The sequence below is a fragment of the Mauremys reevesii genome, linkage group 7, assembly GCF_016161935.1.
Source record: "Mauremys reevesii isolate NIE-2019 linkage group 7, ASM1616193v1, whole genome shotgun sequence".
Lineage (NCBI taxonomy): Eukaryota > Metazoa > Chordata > Testudines > Geoemydidae > Mauremys > Mauremys reevesii.
The window spans coordinates 9,312,514-9,329,563 of record NC_052629.1 but is presented as its reverse complement, the minus strand read 5'-3'; the positions used below and the strand labels follow the sequence as shown (position 1 = coordinate 9,329,563).

General features: G+C 43.4%; 1 protein-coding gene across 8 annotated transcripts in view; it reads right to left on the bottom strand.

The window, feature by feature from the left end:
- Positions 1-17,050, bottom strand: part of RBM20 (RNA binding motif protein 20) — a 163,430-nt gene that overhangs the window by 16,825 nt on the left and 129,555 nt on the right. For all 8 annotated transcript variants that reach the window (XM_039481670.1, XM_039481676.1, XM_039481672.1 and 5 more), the window contains 5 exons: positions 12,074-12,217; positions 10,381-10,512; positions 7,923-8,002; positions 6,220-6,904; positions 891-989 (listed from right to left, as the gene is read on the bottom strand). In XM_039481670.1, the coding sequence (XP_039337604.1) occupies positions 891-989; positions 6,220-6,904; positions 7,923-8,002; positions 10,381-10,512; positions 12,074-12,217 (1,140 nt within the window). The remainder of the gene's footprint in view (positions 1-890; positions 990-6,219; positions 6,905-7,922; positions 8,003-10,380; positions 10,513-12,073; positions 12,218-17,050) is intronic.

Genomic DNA, 17,050 nt, shown 5'->3' with positions numbered 1-17,050 from the left:
CCAGCTGTGGAGAAAGCAGGCAGCCAAACAACGTAAGAGTGGAGCATTGCACAACTTTAAATGAATATGTTCCCTAATTGATCAGCAACCTAACAACGAAACAACGTTAAGCGGGACGACTTTAAGTGAGGAGTTATTGTATTAATTACAATGCCTGTTTACTTTTAATGCATACTTGGAATAAGTTAGATTTCAACTCCCAGAATCATTTTATGTGCATAAGAGATTAAAAATCTGTGTTTTTCCCCTCTTTGGTCATTTCCCATGAAGCCTGGCAGTGTCCTAGGGTAGACAGACTGTTCTTGATCAGGAGATCAATTTTCTACTGCACCAGACATTGATAGCTACCACATTCAACCATCAGCTCGTAACTGTAAAGGTATGAAGCTGGAGAATTTCGAAGAATATGTCTCTGTGCTACTGCAACAGAAAGTTTGGAGTGAAATTATTTAACTAAAGAGAAATATTTAAAAAGAGGTTGTCTACAGTCCATCTAATGCCATCATTCTGGAAAGGCTTCATCTCCTGTCCCATCCTTTGCTGTAGCTCCAGAATGACTGCCTCTTCTATTTTTGGACACACTGTACAGTTATGTAGTCTTTTTAGGCATACGTTCCTTCACATGCATAGCACTTGGCAGCAGCAATTAAAAGTAATCTATATGGGCATACAGCAACTAAAAAAAGAGCCTCTCAAAACCCTGTCAGGCAAAAGCTATCCATAGAAGCAGAGTTCAATACGAGGTAAGTTAATTTAGACATCCCCTCTCAGAGTGTCTGAGAAATGGCATTCAATGGGGGTGTAATATTTCTGTCTGCAAAATTTGCTGACAAACTCATGTGTTGCTTCATTTTATCATAGAGACTAAACCCAGTAAACACCCAGTTTACCTTCTCTTTTCTTGTGCTTTCCACAGAATCTGCTGAATCTTTTCCTTGTTTATTCGCTGACGGTGAGGTCTTCTCTATAATATGCTCCTCTTTCCCAAGCTAAAACAAATACAATATGTATATCTGTAGTGACACTCAGCAGTAATCCTGAACAGAGAGATTTCCATTATGGTTCCATTCTGAGTCTTTGTGAGCAAAGGCATTCAGCATGGTCCCATTCCTTATTCATCAAATTTGTATAAGTGAACTGTACTCTGGGGAAACACCCAGAGACTGGAGACTTCTATCTAGCAAAGCTGGACAGAAAATTTGAAAAAGAAAAGAAATTTTGAGAAAAAAATTGGATTGGAAATTCATGAATTTCCAATCTTCCTTCTTCAGTTTTCCAACCAACCCTGGTTTATAATGATTGAATGCAGTGTAAGCAGGGGGCCCCAACCCATTGATTTGTTAGTGTAGGACTGCTCAGGAATGCAGTTCCTTGCATAGGTCATATTTTGGAAAAACAAACCACAACATTATATGGTGTTTAAAAAAAAAAAAGTAAGTGGACTGGAAGTTTGGGTCTTTTAAGCTTGAGGGCGTCCCTTGAGTGACCTTAACCAAAGATTCTCAGAAGGTCTATTGCTAACACTGTTAGTTTAAGATGACTATGTATGTGTGTGCAATTACCGCAGCTTCTCTCCAAGGAAGCACAAAGCGACCACAAAAAGACAATCAAGCCGCATCATCTTGGTTGTCACCAGGGACTGAACCCAGGAGTTAAAAGCAGGAGCCCCTGCAGCTTCTGCAAAAGGATTGAGATCCACACCCGGCAGCTGCAGCGGACTCGTATCCTCCATGGACCAGGAGTATGCCTAACACAGAGGAATGACAGCTTTGATGTGGGCTACTCCCGCTCTACTTCTCTGAGACTCCAACTGCATGAGCTGCTGTCGTTAGCAGTCCTTGCAGACTGCCCCAAGAGGAACGTCACAGGGCCAGACAGGAGGGTACCTGGCTCCATAGGGCTACACCTTAGAGAGAGCCCTGCTCCGAGGTATCATTCAGCCACGCTGAAATACACAGGGAAAGAAAAAGGGGACAAAAATCTGGTGCGGATAAACAGATCAATTGGACATGGCAGAGCCATCGCCTGCTTGCTACAGAGACTGCTGAGCTACAACCCGGATACCTGGAAACGGACGCCATTTTTCCCTGCATGAGGAAGGAGAGCAAGATCAACTAAGGCTTGCCCTGAGCTGGCTACAGATTTTGAAGTTCAGCGGGATCAACTCAAGTCATTGCACCTGGGGAACCAGAAATGGGATATTCAGCAGCTTCTGCAAGTAAACGCTTCCCAGTGAGAGACACTGACCACCTACCCATTTTCAAGACTATTGTTAGTTAAATACATGTACAGCCTTGTTTCCATTCTGTGCAGCATTACACTTACACACCTGTCCTGCAATGTTATCAACTTAATCTTCGTACTTAGTGTCAAAGTAACAAAGAGTTAAGGTTAGAACTTTTCAGAAGACCTCAAATAAATTATGTGCTGATACCAGACACCTCTGTGTTCTTGGGGAACCAGGGTGCAGTATCCAGCCTGACTCATGAAAGACACCCCTCCCCAGCCTCTGCTTAAACCAAAACCCATCAGAGAGAAAAACTTGCAGAGAGCAGTGAAGGGCATTGGAAGACACACCTAGACCCCTCCTGACAAGGGTGACAAGATTAAGACATCTCCATTAGCATACAGAATGGAGAACAGAGACGACTCCCCTAGCCTCATCTGCATGAAAGATGGGACAGAAAGACATCTCCATTTACATACAGAATGGAGAACAGAGAACCACACTGAATTCTGGGACTAGAAAAAGCAGGGAAGCACTGCATCATGGGAATCTCTGCTCCAGCTGCTAATGAGCCGATGTCTGCACACACCCAGCTCAGCAATTATCAGACCAATTCTAGTAATGAATCCTTAATTTAGATCCAAATAGTGAAGCAGCCTAGTTGCATTTTGAGCTCCCTGGAAGAAAACACCACCCATAGCCAAGAGTGATCAGCTCCTTTTGTCTAGTCTAAAGAAAACCCTTGAGTCATCAGCTTACCTATAAACAAATCTAGTGTTCTCCCTTGAACAATTATATTTTCTCTACAAAAATCCCTACTCACCCTCTAGTCAGGGTTCTGATGCTTAGATCCAAACTAGGCATCAGTTCCACTGGAACTCCATCTTCTCCTGGCTGATCGTGCTGGGGACTCTGCCTGTCTCCAGCCCTCAGGACCCTGAGCTACCAGCATCACCTGGGAACCCCGACCAGTTCAAGCCTCATGGAGTGGGTGAGACCCCTCTCCCCTTCTCTCTCTCTCTGTTTTCCTTTCTACCGTAGGTATTCACCTTTAATAATTATGTCATGTTGGTTTAGCCTCCTTGTGTAGTTATCACTAATATTCAATAAATAACTTCTGTGGTTAAGTTGGTTGCTTCTCTCTCTCTTTCTGAACTTTACTCTTTTGTGTTTTTAGCTTCCCCCATTCACTCTACAGCAACACTTCTTTTACCTAAGCTAAAGATCCCTGCAGCGCCCATAATACTGTGAGGTTTGCTCATCAAGTAGGTTACTGCCAGTACAATTGTGTTGTGAGAGTGGGGATAGGGCCATGCTGAATCTGGGACGCATAAGGGTGACAGCTTGAAATTGCTGCTTGACCCAGTCCATGGAGCCCAGGGGCATATAAGGAGAGTCAGCTTGGAAATGGTGCTTCATCCAGCCCAGTGAGTCCAGAGACATATAAGGGATCAGCTTGACAGTGCTGACTGACCCGGTCCGCTCAGACTTGCTCTCTTAATGTATGTGTGGGTGGGTGGGTGTTCATCCGGTTTTGGGGCTGGAGGAACCCAGCCCTAGGGAACCTAGGTCCTGCAGGATAGCTCCATTGGGAGGGGACTTGCAGAAGGGAGTAGAGCTCCATATGAAAACACAAGTGACACAAGCAGTACATTCATAGAATTACAGAATCCCCTTCCCCAGAAGAGTAACCCGAATAAATGAGCATACCCCAAAGTAATGGGCAAATCTGGTAACAGTGCCCAAATCCCACTGGTGTCCCAGTAGACTCCTTTTAGTCAATGATTTTTGGGGAAGAAAGCCGCAAGGTACTTGGAGTGAATAACAGAGCTCTCCATAATGGTATTTCTGTTGATGTGGCAAGTTACAAAATGTTCGAGTGGCTTTTTCTCCCTGCTTGGTGTTAATAATGTGAGTTCAAAACTGGCTCAGTGTATGTTGCACCCCTCAAAGTGCAACTGCTCCCCAAGAAAGCGTAGAGATATTACACATGACAGGTCCCCAGGTGCATGAATAAGGAAAACAAACTTCTGCTCTCAAAGTTTGCTACTGAGTTCTTGAGCTGCTGTATAAAATGATTGTTCTGTGGAGGGCTGGTGCCGAGTGAAAGGTAGCCCATCCCCTGTTGAAATACACCTTGGACAGGTTTACCTTTCACTTCTATTAAACCTGATGATCTGGATTTTCTGGTCTGAAGCAGCACAAAGTGACCTTAAGCCAGCCAGAGATAGCCACTGGAGAATTCCCTCTAGGCAGGGGAACACTCTGCTGGCAGAAATCTAGTGGTGGCAGCTCTGCTGCCTCCTGTGCCAGCTGTGTAAATTCTGTAAAGGACCTTATGCCAGTGGCATACGTAGGGCCCTACCAATTTCATGGATGTGAAAAACATGTCATGGAGCATGAAATAAGCTCTTCTCCATAAAATCCGATCTCCCCAAAATCAACCAGGCTGGGGAGGGACAGGACCTGTTCTTCCCCTGCACAACTGTTATGGGGGGAGATCAGACCCACCTCCACAGGCGGCGCAGAAGTGAGGGTGGTAAACTCTCACTTCTGCACTGCAGCAGCCCCAGAGCTGGGCTCCGGACTGCCGCCCCCCATGGCTCTTGCCGGGGCTTGGGGCTGCCACTTCCCGCGGCTCCTGCTGTGGCTCAGGGCACCCTAGTTCCAGGGCTTCCACCCTCCCCTGTGGCTCCTGCCTGGGCTTGAGGTGCCCTAGTGCTGGGGTATTCACCTGCCACTGCCCCTGTGGGGGCTGGGAGCTTACTGGCTGTGGCTCCTGCTTGGGCTTAGGGATCTGGGCTGGGGGCTGCCACTTTCCATAGCTCCATCCCCCACATCTCCTGCCCAGCTCGGGGCTCCCCCCATCCCCGTGACTCCAGCCGGGGCTCAGGGTGCCCGGGGCTCAGGGCTGCTGCCCTCGCAGCTCCTGCTAGGGCTGAGGCACCCATTTTTCAAATTGCCTGGGGTCCCTGGGCACGGGCCCCATGGGACCATACATTAATCCACCACTGGCCCTGACTAGCAGCTAGGAGCCCCCAGCTGGGGCACGACTCACTTATATCCACAACTCACTTCCAGAAGCACTGGGAAGATCAGACCCACCTCCAGGAACTCCCTCCAGCTGCAGGAAACTCCGCAGCTGCTGTCTTCAGAGATGGGCTCTGAAGGCAGCACAGAAGGGAGTATGGCAATCCTGCAGCCCCTCTTCAACAGCTTTGGGACACCCCCTCCTCCGGCCCCCACAATCGCCCATTGGATCAAGACCCCCATGGTTACAACACCTGAAATTTCAGATGTAAATATCTGAAATTGACCAATTTTAAGACCTTGTGGCCATGAAAGTGACCAAAGTGAACCGTGAATTTGGGCATAGGTTAGGGCAGCCCGGAGCATGGGCTGTGAATTTAGGAGCTGCTACCGGGTCCATGAAGCTTTTCATCTCCATTCCATCCAAGCGGAGAATCAAGCCCAGAGAGACTGTAACTTTACCTACCAGCAAAATTTGCTAAGGAATTTAAAACTATGAAGTAACGTGCAAACTGATTCACTGCTTCTGCCTAGAGAGGATAACGAGTCCCTGCCCGGCGATTACATGAAGCGAGAAATTAGTAATATTCATTGTCACAGTCAAAGGTAGGGAATTACAAATTCAAGTTACCAATTGCTGTGCCTACAACACCAAGAAAATTGAGTCACAAGAGTAAAAGGTCGTTCCCACGCTGACTGCTCCACAAATCGCAGGTGGCTGTATAGAAAGAGAGTTGCTGGCTAGCTGAAAGGGGAGCAAAACAAAACATTTTGCATGCATTCCTTTTACCTGCAAACATCACTGCAGTTTCGTTGCAAACAAGCAGACAAAGGACATGTTTGGACTAGCTTCACAGCAATCACAGTAGTTATGAGCCCATTAGAAAAGCCATTACTCCAGCATGACAGCTTTTCACTTTTACACAGTGTCCCCTATTCTAACCAAAGAAGCTCCCTGTTACCTCATTCTCAGGTGCGCTGCCTTCCTTCGGGTCACTGCTTTCAGCCACAGCAGCAGCAGCAACTGGGTCTTTATCAGCTTTCTTGATTTTATATCTATCACTTTGCTTTTGCCTGCTGCCTTCAGATATCTTGTTGGGCCTTTGTTCGGAAGTTTCCTCCTTATCTAGGTCCTCGCAGTGAGAGTGTTTGCGCTCTCTTAACCTGGCCTCTTTTCTTTTAGACTTCACGGGAGCATCCTGCAGCTGCTTTTGGTATCGATCAGATTTTGACTTAGGTGCTTTTCTGTAATAGTCATCTTCCCTGCTCTTATATCCAGGTACAGCATGAAGGGCATTGGGTGAACCACTCCTTAAGTACTTTTCTCTGTGCCCTCTGGCTCCTTCAATCCGTCCATCTAAGTCTAGCTTATCCAGCTGCCGTATATAATATTTTCTCTCGTGAACCCATGTGTCAGTCCTATCCCTTTTCTCCTCCCCGTTCTCTCTCCAGAGTGCTGCATCTCTTTCTTCCTCTCTTCGGGAGTAAGGGGACTGATCCCACGACTCTCTTCCATTTCCCCAGTCTGTCCTGCTGGCACCCAACGGACTGCGAGGTGAGCTGCAGGAAGTAAAGCTCGGGGTGTGGGACCTTGGTGACAGAGAGCGACTTATGGGGCTGCGAGACCGGGGCCTCTCAGTCCCATACCTGCAGCAGAAGGAAAGCACACAATTAATCCTCTCTGTCTGGAGAAAATCTAGGGAATCTTTAACCTGTTTGGATCCAGCCATACTGAATACTGGGTTTGTACACTAAGGCCAAAACAAACCAACCTTAAAAATTGCACCCACAGATTTTGCACATGTACCCATTTGCACATGCATCACTCCCTTGCATGTGCTGGAGCCTGCTTAGGCCTGTACTAACACTCACAGCATTTTCAAAACATCCACACAGAATCTGTCATGAGAGAACACACTTGTTCTTCCTTAAGAGTGTCACAAGGGGTCAGTTTCTAAAGCCTATGACATGTTTAATACAAGCCATTTATGCATCCATGACATCACTAAGGTGATAAGAAGTGGCACATCTACCCTGAATTTTCATGTTTTAAAAGTTGTTTCACTTTGTGACTATCCCTCCTACAGAACTACTCATAACGCAAGGCCCATAACTGCACACAACAGAAAAGAGAGATATGGAAAGTATGCAAAATATATACAAATAATTTTTTATTTAATGTGTCTCCTTCCTCTGGGTCTTCCAGTGCATTTAGCCTGTCTGTCTTTAGATAAGGGAATCCTTTGTAATTTGTGTTTTGTACATCATGCCAAGCATATGGGCAATGCTCAGAATAATGAGCAATTAATAATAAAAACATCATTTTCTTTCATAACAATCATTCCATCTGTCATCGTGTTTCATTACCCAGGCTCTATGATTTACCATTGTATCCATTTGCATTTTTTTCCAAGCAGTAGAAATGAAATATAAAAGACTTCCAAAACATAAGAGAGAATTAAGACAGAAAAGTTAATAGACATGCAGTGATTATCCTGCTTGCCGGTCAGCAGAGTTATCAAGCCCCCGTTTCCAAACCAGCCAGTGACCCTCTAAATCAACAAGGATAATGGCACAGTATTCAGAATGTACAGAATTTGCTTTCTATATTGCTCTGAATCAAGTCATTAAAAACAAAGTATGCCCAGCTGACATCATGAGTTACCTGTCGGCGTCACGGTACATATCTCTTTCCTTTTGAGAATGGATGTCCTGGATGATTGCTGCCACATTTTTACCTGGTTTCTAAGCAAAACAAAAGATACCTGTTTAGAATCCAATATGTCTCTAAGCTATTTTACGTGCAACATCATCTATGAAGTGACATTCCATGTAGCATTTCATGACACTACACCACTACCTCGATATAACGCCACCCGATATAACATAAATTTGGATATAACACGGTAAAGCAGCGCTCCTTTGGGGCGGGGCTGCGCACTCTGGTGGATCAAAGCAAGTTCAATATAATACAGTTTCACCTATAACGCGGTAAGATTTTTTGGCTCCCAAGGATAGTGTTATATCGAGGTAGAGGTGTACTTGTGAAAAATGTTCTGATACAGTGTGTTTCCTACAGTCTTCTCTAAAGTTGGTAGCATGGTGACTGATGCATTAAAATTGTACTGATAGAAAACAGTGACCTGTTACACTACCCCAGGGGTCGGCAACCTTTCAGAAGTGGTAGCCGAGTCTTCATTTATTCACTCTAATTTAAGGTTTCGCGGGCCAGTCATACATTTGAATGTTTTTAGAAGGTCTCTTTCTATAAGTCTATAATATATAACTAAACTACTATTGTATGTAAAGTAAATAAGGTTTTTAAAATGTTTAAGAAGCTTCATTTAAAATTAAATTAAAATGCAGAGCCCCCTGGACCGGTGGCCAGGACCCGGGCAGTGTGAGTGTCACTGAAAATCAGCTCATGTGCCGCCTTGGGCACCCATGCCATAGGTTGCCTACCCTGGCACTACAGCATTGTATCTTTATATTTGCTGGCTTATATGATATGACCTGAACACTAGACAGTCTCTTTTTTCTGGGCATTCACTATAGAATATTTGCTAGGAATCTCCATGTAACATGAGGCAAATTAGGCCACTAGCCTAAAACATGGATTAAATAGACGTGTCATTCATGTTGCTGCCTCCCTAGGAATAGATTGGTGTGGTATTTAATTTCACTGCTTAGCCCATTCAGGAGCATGGCCACACAACACCATGTGCAGCCATGGGAGCTTCACGTAAAAAATGCAAGGAAAGCTTGTAAGTGAAATTTCAACCGGTGAAATTTTTTCGAGACCATTTATAAAAAACGTATTACAGCAGATCAAAGTGGGCATACCTCTTCAAACACTAACAGCAACAATAGCTGAACAATATAGTCATATGGGCACTGGAAGCAGTTCAGAGCAGTATAAGCCACCCTTTCCTGGATTAAAAAAAAATCATTTTTGCCACCTCTGAGGGAAAGACTCAGGAACCGCTGAGCCATAAGGCTGCATGCAATTGGAACCGCTGAACATTTTTAGAGTTTTCTGAGTAGTTCACATTCAACATCTATCTACCTTGGATGCTTACCAGGCCTCCATTACCATAGTATCTGAGCACCTCACAAGCTTTGATGTATATGTCCCCACAACACCCTGTGAGGTAGGGAGGAACTATTCTTCCCATTTTAGAGATGGGGAACTGAGGCACACAGAGACTGGCACATCTTTGGTAGAGCAGGGAATGGGACCCAGGTCATCTGAGTCCCAGGTTTGTGCCCTAACTACTGACCATCATTCTTCACTAGTGTACCCCCAAACCAATGCTACAACATACACACAACTCAGCCTGTATACAGTGAAATGAAACCACATGCTATGTGGCTCAGAGAGTGGGTAATGAGCTATGGAACTTTTCACCTCTACATCACTAGTTCCTTCCCAGGTTAGTCATCATGAAAGTAATTATTCCCTTAGTGTTGGTAGCATATGTGAAATGCATTAGGTTTTCTCAGTCCAGTTTTTAGAGTACAGGAATCAGTACAATGACACTCTCAGTAGAGAGGCCAAAGGCTGAATGATGATTCGGCATTCTGATTCCCCATGCCAGATTCTGCACTTCAGTTAGATCATCCGCAGAGAGAGAAAACAAGCCGCTGATAAAAATGTTTAAGGCAGCACTGCCACCATAGTTATACATGGAAATTGTAGCATGGCTCCAGGGTACAATTAGTGAAGCCGTATTTAGTAAATCATATCTGAAGAATGACAGAAAGAACAGTAGCCTCTTATTTTTGCCACCACACGGAGTCTGCAATGTTTCATGCGTGGCTGGATATTAGGCTTTCGTTAGACTGAGCAATACCAACGTCTGGCCATAATAAGACAGCTGGGGAAGGAGTTTAGAATTAATGGTGTGACAATCAGATTAAGTAGAATCTCTGCAAATAACTCAAATACAAGAAGAAAGCCAAACAGTCAAGTAAACATGGCTTGTTAGCATATGTTGGTTAACTTATTTGCCATCATTTCATTTTTTAAATTCTTACTATGGTAAGTAAAAATCAGTGATTAGCAGAGGATTTTAGATGGGTTTCGGAGTTATAGTACAATCCAGAACATGTTTATAGTGTACCTTCAGCTGAAGCTCCTTGTATCTTTTAGACATTCTAATGAGTAACTTGTCATCATTTATCATAGCTGGTTTCTCTTGGTAGTACTGCACCATCGCCTGTGCAGCCTCAGTGTAAGCCATTTCGAGAAAGGCCTATCACAAAAAAGAAGAAGCTGGTGGATGCTAGACAATATGCAATGAAAGAGAAAAATGTGGCACACCAACTTTAGTTCATAATATTTTTAAGTAATAGTGATAGTAAATTGTAAATGCATGGCTACATGCATCCAACGAAGTGGATATTCACTCTTTGCTGCTTTTACAGATCCAGACTAACACAGCTACCCCTCTGATCTTAGAGCCAGGTAGCTTTTCAGCTTTGGAACTGAAATTGTAACCGTGAGTATTTTGATCAGTCTCCATTTATTTAAAAGAAAATGGATTGCCAATTATAAAAGATGAGACCCTACTAAAAACAGAGATGAAGAAACCACTTAACAAAAAATAAAAATTACTTTAACTAAATCTTTCTTGGCATGTGAAAAAGTTAATTCACTTTCTTCCCCTTTTTTTGATCACCTTCGAACTTCATGGTTAGTTGGTGAAAGGAAGCAGAGGAACTGAAATACTGTGAGAGGTGCTGCTCTTAAGATTTCCAACTGAGTTTTGCAGACTCAGTCAGGATCCAGACTTTGATAGTCAAGACAAATCAAATGTCAAAAATTTAGGAGATGTGTCTGTCACCATCAAAAGCCAGAAAGAATTAAAAATCAGAGTGATGTTAACAAGCAGATATATAACAATTTAAATAAAAATATATTTATTAAGTGGCCAGTGTAAACTCATGAATGTAAATTTACTGCATTTTAAAGTATGGTTATGATGAGAAGACTATAAAATCATACATATCCCACTTAAGTGATTTACTTCTATATAATTTTGATCAGTTTACAATTTAAATATAACATAAGATTTTGCTGACAGCCAGAATTATGAGCTCAACATATGATCTAAAAATCCAGGCTGTGCTTTGCTTTCTGCATCACCAAAAATGAAGATTCTGTAACCAGTACTTAGCTACAGTGGATGATGAATGAAGCAGAATAGAACACAACTCATTCTTCCCATGGCTAAATCAGCTCTGCAGTGATGAGTAGAAAAAATAAATAGCACGATGAAAATACAGAGGAGGCTACTAAGGGTATTAGGACAAGTCAAAATTGTTCCAATTTCTGAAATGATAAAGAATCATTTTTGCAAAAATGTTTCACTTATTAATACAAAGTTTTCACCTGTTTTTGCCAGTTAATAGGCAATCAGAGATGCCATGGGTTACAGACACATTTGTAACCCTGATCACACTTTAAAAAACACCTCTTTGTACCTTAATAGCAGATGTAAGCAGAGTCAGGATGAGCTCTACCCTGACATCTGGTGGTGAATTGTGGCGAGTTGTGCAAAAGAACTTCAGGGGCTGATCTTGTTTGCATAGGCACACCCACCCTGACCATTTGAGCCTACAGTGGGGGCTCGAGCTGGTTTTGTGTTACGTTGTTGGGAGGGGACCCCTATGTACTGAACCCGGCCTTTGCTGCTATCAACTTGGCCTGGCAGAAGGGTTACACATACTTTGCATATTCAAGCTTCTGTTACGAAGAAACTGCCTTACACAAAGATTAATACATCTCAATCAATGGCACAAAAGGCAAAATACCTGATTAGTAGATTTCATGAGGATATAATTAGTGACTTTCCCAAAGGGAAGTCCAAGATTAATGACATCATTCTCTGTGCAGCTTCCTTCTGGGAGATTGCAGATGTGTACTACTCGGCCCGCGGTGGATTTGCTTTGTGGAAACTAAGAGGAATAAACATAGTTGTATAGAAGGTTTGATAATACAGCACTATGTAGGTTTTTGCACAAATGAGATTTTCTAATCAGCACTAAAAAAATTAAAACCAAACTTCCTTCCTTTTAAATGTTCTCGACCTTATAGTTCTATATCAGACCCAAGACATCTCAGGACATTATACAGTGATAGAAATAAGTTCAGGTGATGGGACTACAAATGAGGTATCGGATAACCCTGGGCTGCATTTAAATCCTGCTGTCTAACTTAGACTGAATCATGCAGGAAGTAAAGTGAGCCCTGTTTAACTTTTAGGGCAGTCACATGTATTTCATTTTGCAGAACCTACAACCTCCCCCTTCCACCGTGACAATGAAACATACTGCGGTGTTTCCACTTCGGGGCCCCTTCTGAACACTGACACAGACACCAAACAGAGTTCCCTAATTGGGTTGGCACAGATTTGAAGCTGGCAGAGTGGTAATCGCGTCGAGATAGTGGAAATCTATTCTGAAATGCTGAGGCAGTTTCCAAAGCAGTCTCCTGTCGCCCTTACGTGGAAAAGAGGCTTTACACTCCCTGTTCAAAGAGGCATCGAGCTATGTTGAGAGATGTATGTAATGTAACCCAGCTAATGCTACTCGGAAGACCTCTCACTCAGGAGATAACTGGGGATGTACTCTGGAGGACTTATGATCTTTGCTATGCGGTGAGGGCAGATTTTTCCCAGAGAAGTAACTCTGCCTTCAGTTAGAATGTGCAGTTCAAAGAAAGGTGCAAATCAATTGAGCTAATACAATCAAGTTCACTGGAGCCACCACAGATGTTTGGCTTGTCACCTGAGTTCATAATTTAGAAAGTTAATGTTGCCCAATTTGCACCTCTGACCCATTACCTTGCCTCCATGCATTAACATATTATCATTTGTTTGTTTTTGTTTTCCATTGCAGTGAAATATGAGACACTGTACAGTGCACAATTTATTATCTAGTTGTATCTTAGGTTGCCTAGACACTGGGAAATGAGTGTTATTGCGATTCTATATCTTACCACTAGTGCTGGTCAAATAATATTCATTGAATTATTGAACACATAGTAACCTTTCCTCCAGAATGGAGAGCTCCTTTAATCTGTTCATTGTCACTCATTGCTTTGTCGTTAGAACAGAAATGAAAATCAAGACGTTTTACAAATGCACTAGCTTTGCAATACCTGGCTTTTCTAGGCAGATCCTTTTGCATTATGAAAACTGAACAACTGCCAAGTTCAAAAAGCCAGATATTTTCTCCAGCAAACAGAGAGCTAAAGGCCTGATCCTGCAAGGTACTAAGCACTCTCAACTCCCGCCGAAGGGAACAGGAGCTGAGGATGCTTGGCATATTGTAGACACATGCCCAAGGGACCAAAACTGCTATGAGAAGTATTCATTTTTTTAAATCTAAATATACTTCCCTTTAAATTTTCAGTGATAATCCAATGTTGTTTAACCTAATATGGATGTCAAGTGCCTGTATCCTAGTTTTTTCAAAAGCTTGAGGTCTTATGTATTATTTATATGAGACATATTGATAAAAAAGACTTGCATCATATTGATCAGCCAGAAATTTTTCTTGGAATCTATGTTAAATGTTAAAGGTATGGTGTATTGCCTTCTAGTTTGCTAGTATATGTATTTCATTAGTGCCTAAAGGCCCTAACCTGCACCCATTCTGCTAGATGCTCTATGCACACAAGCACACATATATAGTACGAAACAGTCCCTGCCTCAAAGAGCTTACAATCTTCTATCAACAAGGTCCAATTCAAGATCAGCAATTCTGATTTACCAGAGAATTTTCAGGAAAGCCCAAGTCTCATTCCTGACTGAGGGCATATCTACACTGCAATCATGGGGTCTGGTTGCAGCTTGAGCAGACATACCCAAACTAGCTTTAATCCAGCTAGCTCTGGTGACAGACTAGTGAAGCCACAGTGGGCTTCAGCATGAACTGTAGAAGCTCACCCGGGACTCTGAGGAATTACTCAGCTGGCTAGCCCATGCTGCCAGGGCTTCAGTGCTCTAGGACCTGAACTAGGCCGATTAAGGCTAGCTTAGGTATGTGTACTTGAGCTGAAATCACACTCCATGGTGGCAGTCTAGACATTCCCTGAGTGACAGGATCTCCCTTTGAAACTGACATTGGAACTGAGCAGAAGCTTGCACTTTGGTGGCAGGACAGAGCTGGGGCTGTGTTGCTGTGCTATTTTGGTTTCATGAGCCACTCTCTACCCCTTGATAATTGTTTTGTTTTGTTAAAAGCCGATGAACAGGTTGTCACTGCCAACATTTCAGGATAATATGATGCTGTATGTTCCTTTTAGCAGGCACAGTCACTATAGAGATATATTAAAATAGCCCTGTGTGTGATGCTTTTGGAAAGATGCAACTTGAAACCATGCAAAACTCAGAAAGGTTTGGGCCTTGTCACGAATGCAGACTGTGTTAATTGAAAAGTTACGAAGGTTCATGAACTTGTCGAGCAAACCTGGGCAGATGGATAGCTTTGTATTTTCCACTCCTGTGAACTCTGTAATTGTGTGCGGTTGTGACTAGAAGTGGGCCCATCTGAGCTTTGATGTAGCTCAGAACCCGAACTCAGATCAGTATCTAAATTCCATAACTAGGTAAAAAACTTTCTACCAATTCAAGCATTCAGGCAACAATCACTATTTTAAAACTTCAATAGTCAACATTCATATAAACAAAGATATTGTGAAATTATTTTTTTGTTATAGCTGTTAGCAGATGGTATACAGAGAATGTACAGGGCTTGATGGATTTCCCTCTCCTACTAGTTTGAGGATAAAGTCAGTCAATGAGGATGAAAAATACCTGTTCTGTCACGCATGCCAAATCCATACCCTACAATTTAAAGAAACAGCTGTGCACTGTTGATTAGGTATGGTTTTCAGCAGCATTTTCAATCAACTTTCTTTACAATCCATTTCTACATGTAATTAACCTATAGATCTGGTCAAATACCATGAAAAATTTGTTGAATAAATTATTTGAGGCATACCTGTGTGAAATACATCAAACAGTACTAGCCAAATGCTATTTCACCAGCCTTAAACACTTTTCTTGTATGTTTATTACATCTCTTTTCATTTCTTAGCTTCACTATATACTTTCTCCATCCTTCCCATAATTGAGCATGAGGACTCTCTCCCTTAAGTTTTTTCAGCACTGCTTTCCTCTCTCTGACAGCTGATCAGAAACAGAAATTTCATCCCCCTCTGGATGAGGAATTGAGCCAGCCAGAGGACTTGGGTAAGACCGGACATTTACAACAGTTTTCTACCACTCTTGGAACCCGCAGAGGGCCAGAGTTAGCAGACCCTGAATGTGTTAACCTAGGGCTGGAGTGTCTATACTCATTTTTAACCCCAGGTTAGGGACTGTTGATCTCTGAGTCCCAACCTGGGGCTCCAGCATCTACACTGCATTATGTAGGACCGAGTCCAACCAGACTTCCTAGCGCCCTCCAAGAAGGTGGCTGCTTTAGACTTTTGTTTGTGGTGCAGGGTGGGAAAATCTGATTGTCTACTGAACTTGACTGTCCAGAGGACAAAGAAAGTCCGCCTGTGGAATTGTGGGATACTTTTGGCAGACTCCCAGAGCAGGAGTCAAGTGGGGCTGCATCTTCGCTGAAAAGCAATAGGATTTGAACCCTAGTCTTGACTTGCCTCAGGCTTGGACCTTCAACCCCCATTGGGTCCTGGGCCTCTGTGTCCAAGCTCTGGGTTAGTGCAATTGGTATGTAGGTGGAAAATGGGGGCATAGGCTTGCACCTGAGTTTGAACCCTGGGCTTACACTGCAGTGCAAATGTATCCCCCGGCTCAAATAATGCAAAAGGGAAAAACTCTCTGGGAGGTATATCTGGCTCAAGTCAACATGATAGCTCAAATGAATGGCTTGGAAGAACGAGAGAAAGGGGGCTTACAAGCAGCCAACTTGGGTTACCCACCTCTGATGGTGCTGCAGAATTTATGCCCTGAAAAGAGATGGAGTTATCCAGACCTAATAAAAGCCTTTGAGATGCGGTTTGGAGCTAGCCATTAATTTAAGCTGGCCATGGCACAGCTACAGAGCTAGAAGGAGAGGGAAAGAAGAAACCCCATCTGAACTGGCAGAGAACCTGTATTCCTGGCCTATCTGGATACAACCGAGGCCTTCCAGGATAGATTGGCAATGAACCAATCTACAGCTGCTCAGCTGGACTTGCAGATCAAGATCAGCAAAAGGAGGCCAAAGACACACCGAGGGGCTGTGGAAATTGCTACAGAACTTGAATTTTTTTCAGGCAGCAGTTCACCAGAAGAGGAAGCAGCTGCGAGTGAGGAAGATGGAAGCTGATCACCATGAGCCCTGTAAATTACAGCTCTGTGTCTGATATGTATGATGCAAGAAAGGATTCAAACCTGGCTCGTGACCGTATGGAACGACTGCAACAAATGATAAATTTGGTTCGTAAAAGAGGGAGATGGGCAATAATGCAAAAATGAATGGAAACAGTTCGGTTAAATCCTGGGACTGGGACAAAACTGGATTGTTATCAATGTAAGGCTGACCAAGGCAGCCTATTGCAAATAGTGAAAGCCTCTCTCCCAGCTCAGAAAACAGGGGGACTCTAAGCTGAAGAGGCAGAGCTTGGAGGTACAAGGATCAGCCCCCCACAGTTTTTGTTTATATTTGGGCAAACAACGATAATGGGAGTTTGGCTATTGAGTGTGTAATAGGATCTGTGATGTGCGTAGGGATAACTGACATGGACTAGATGATCACAGTGGGACCTTCTGG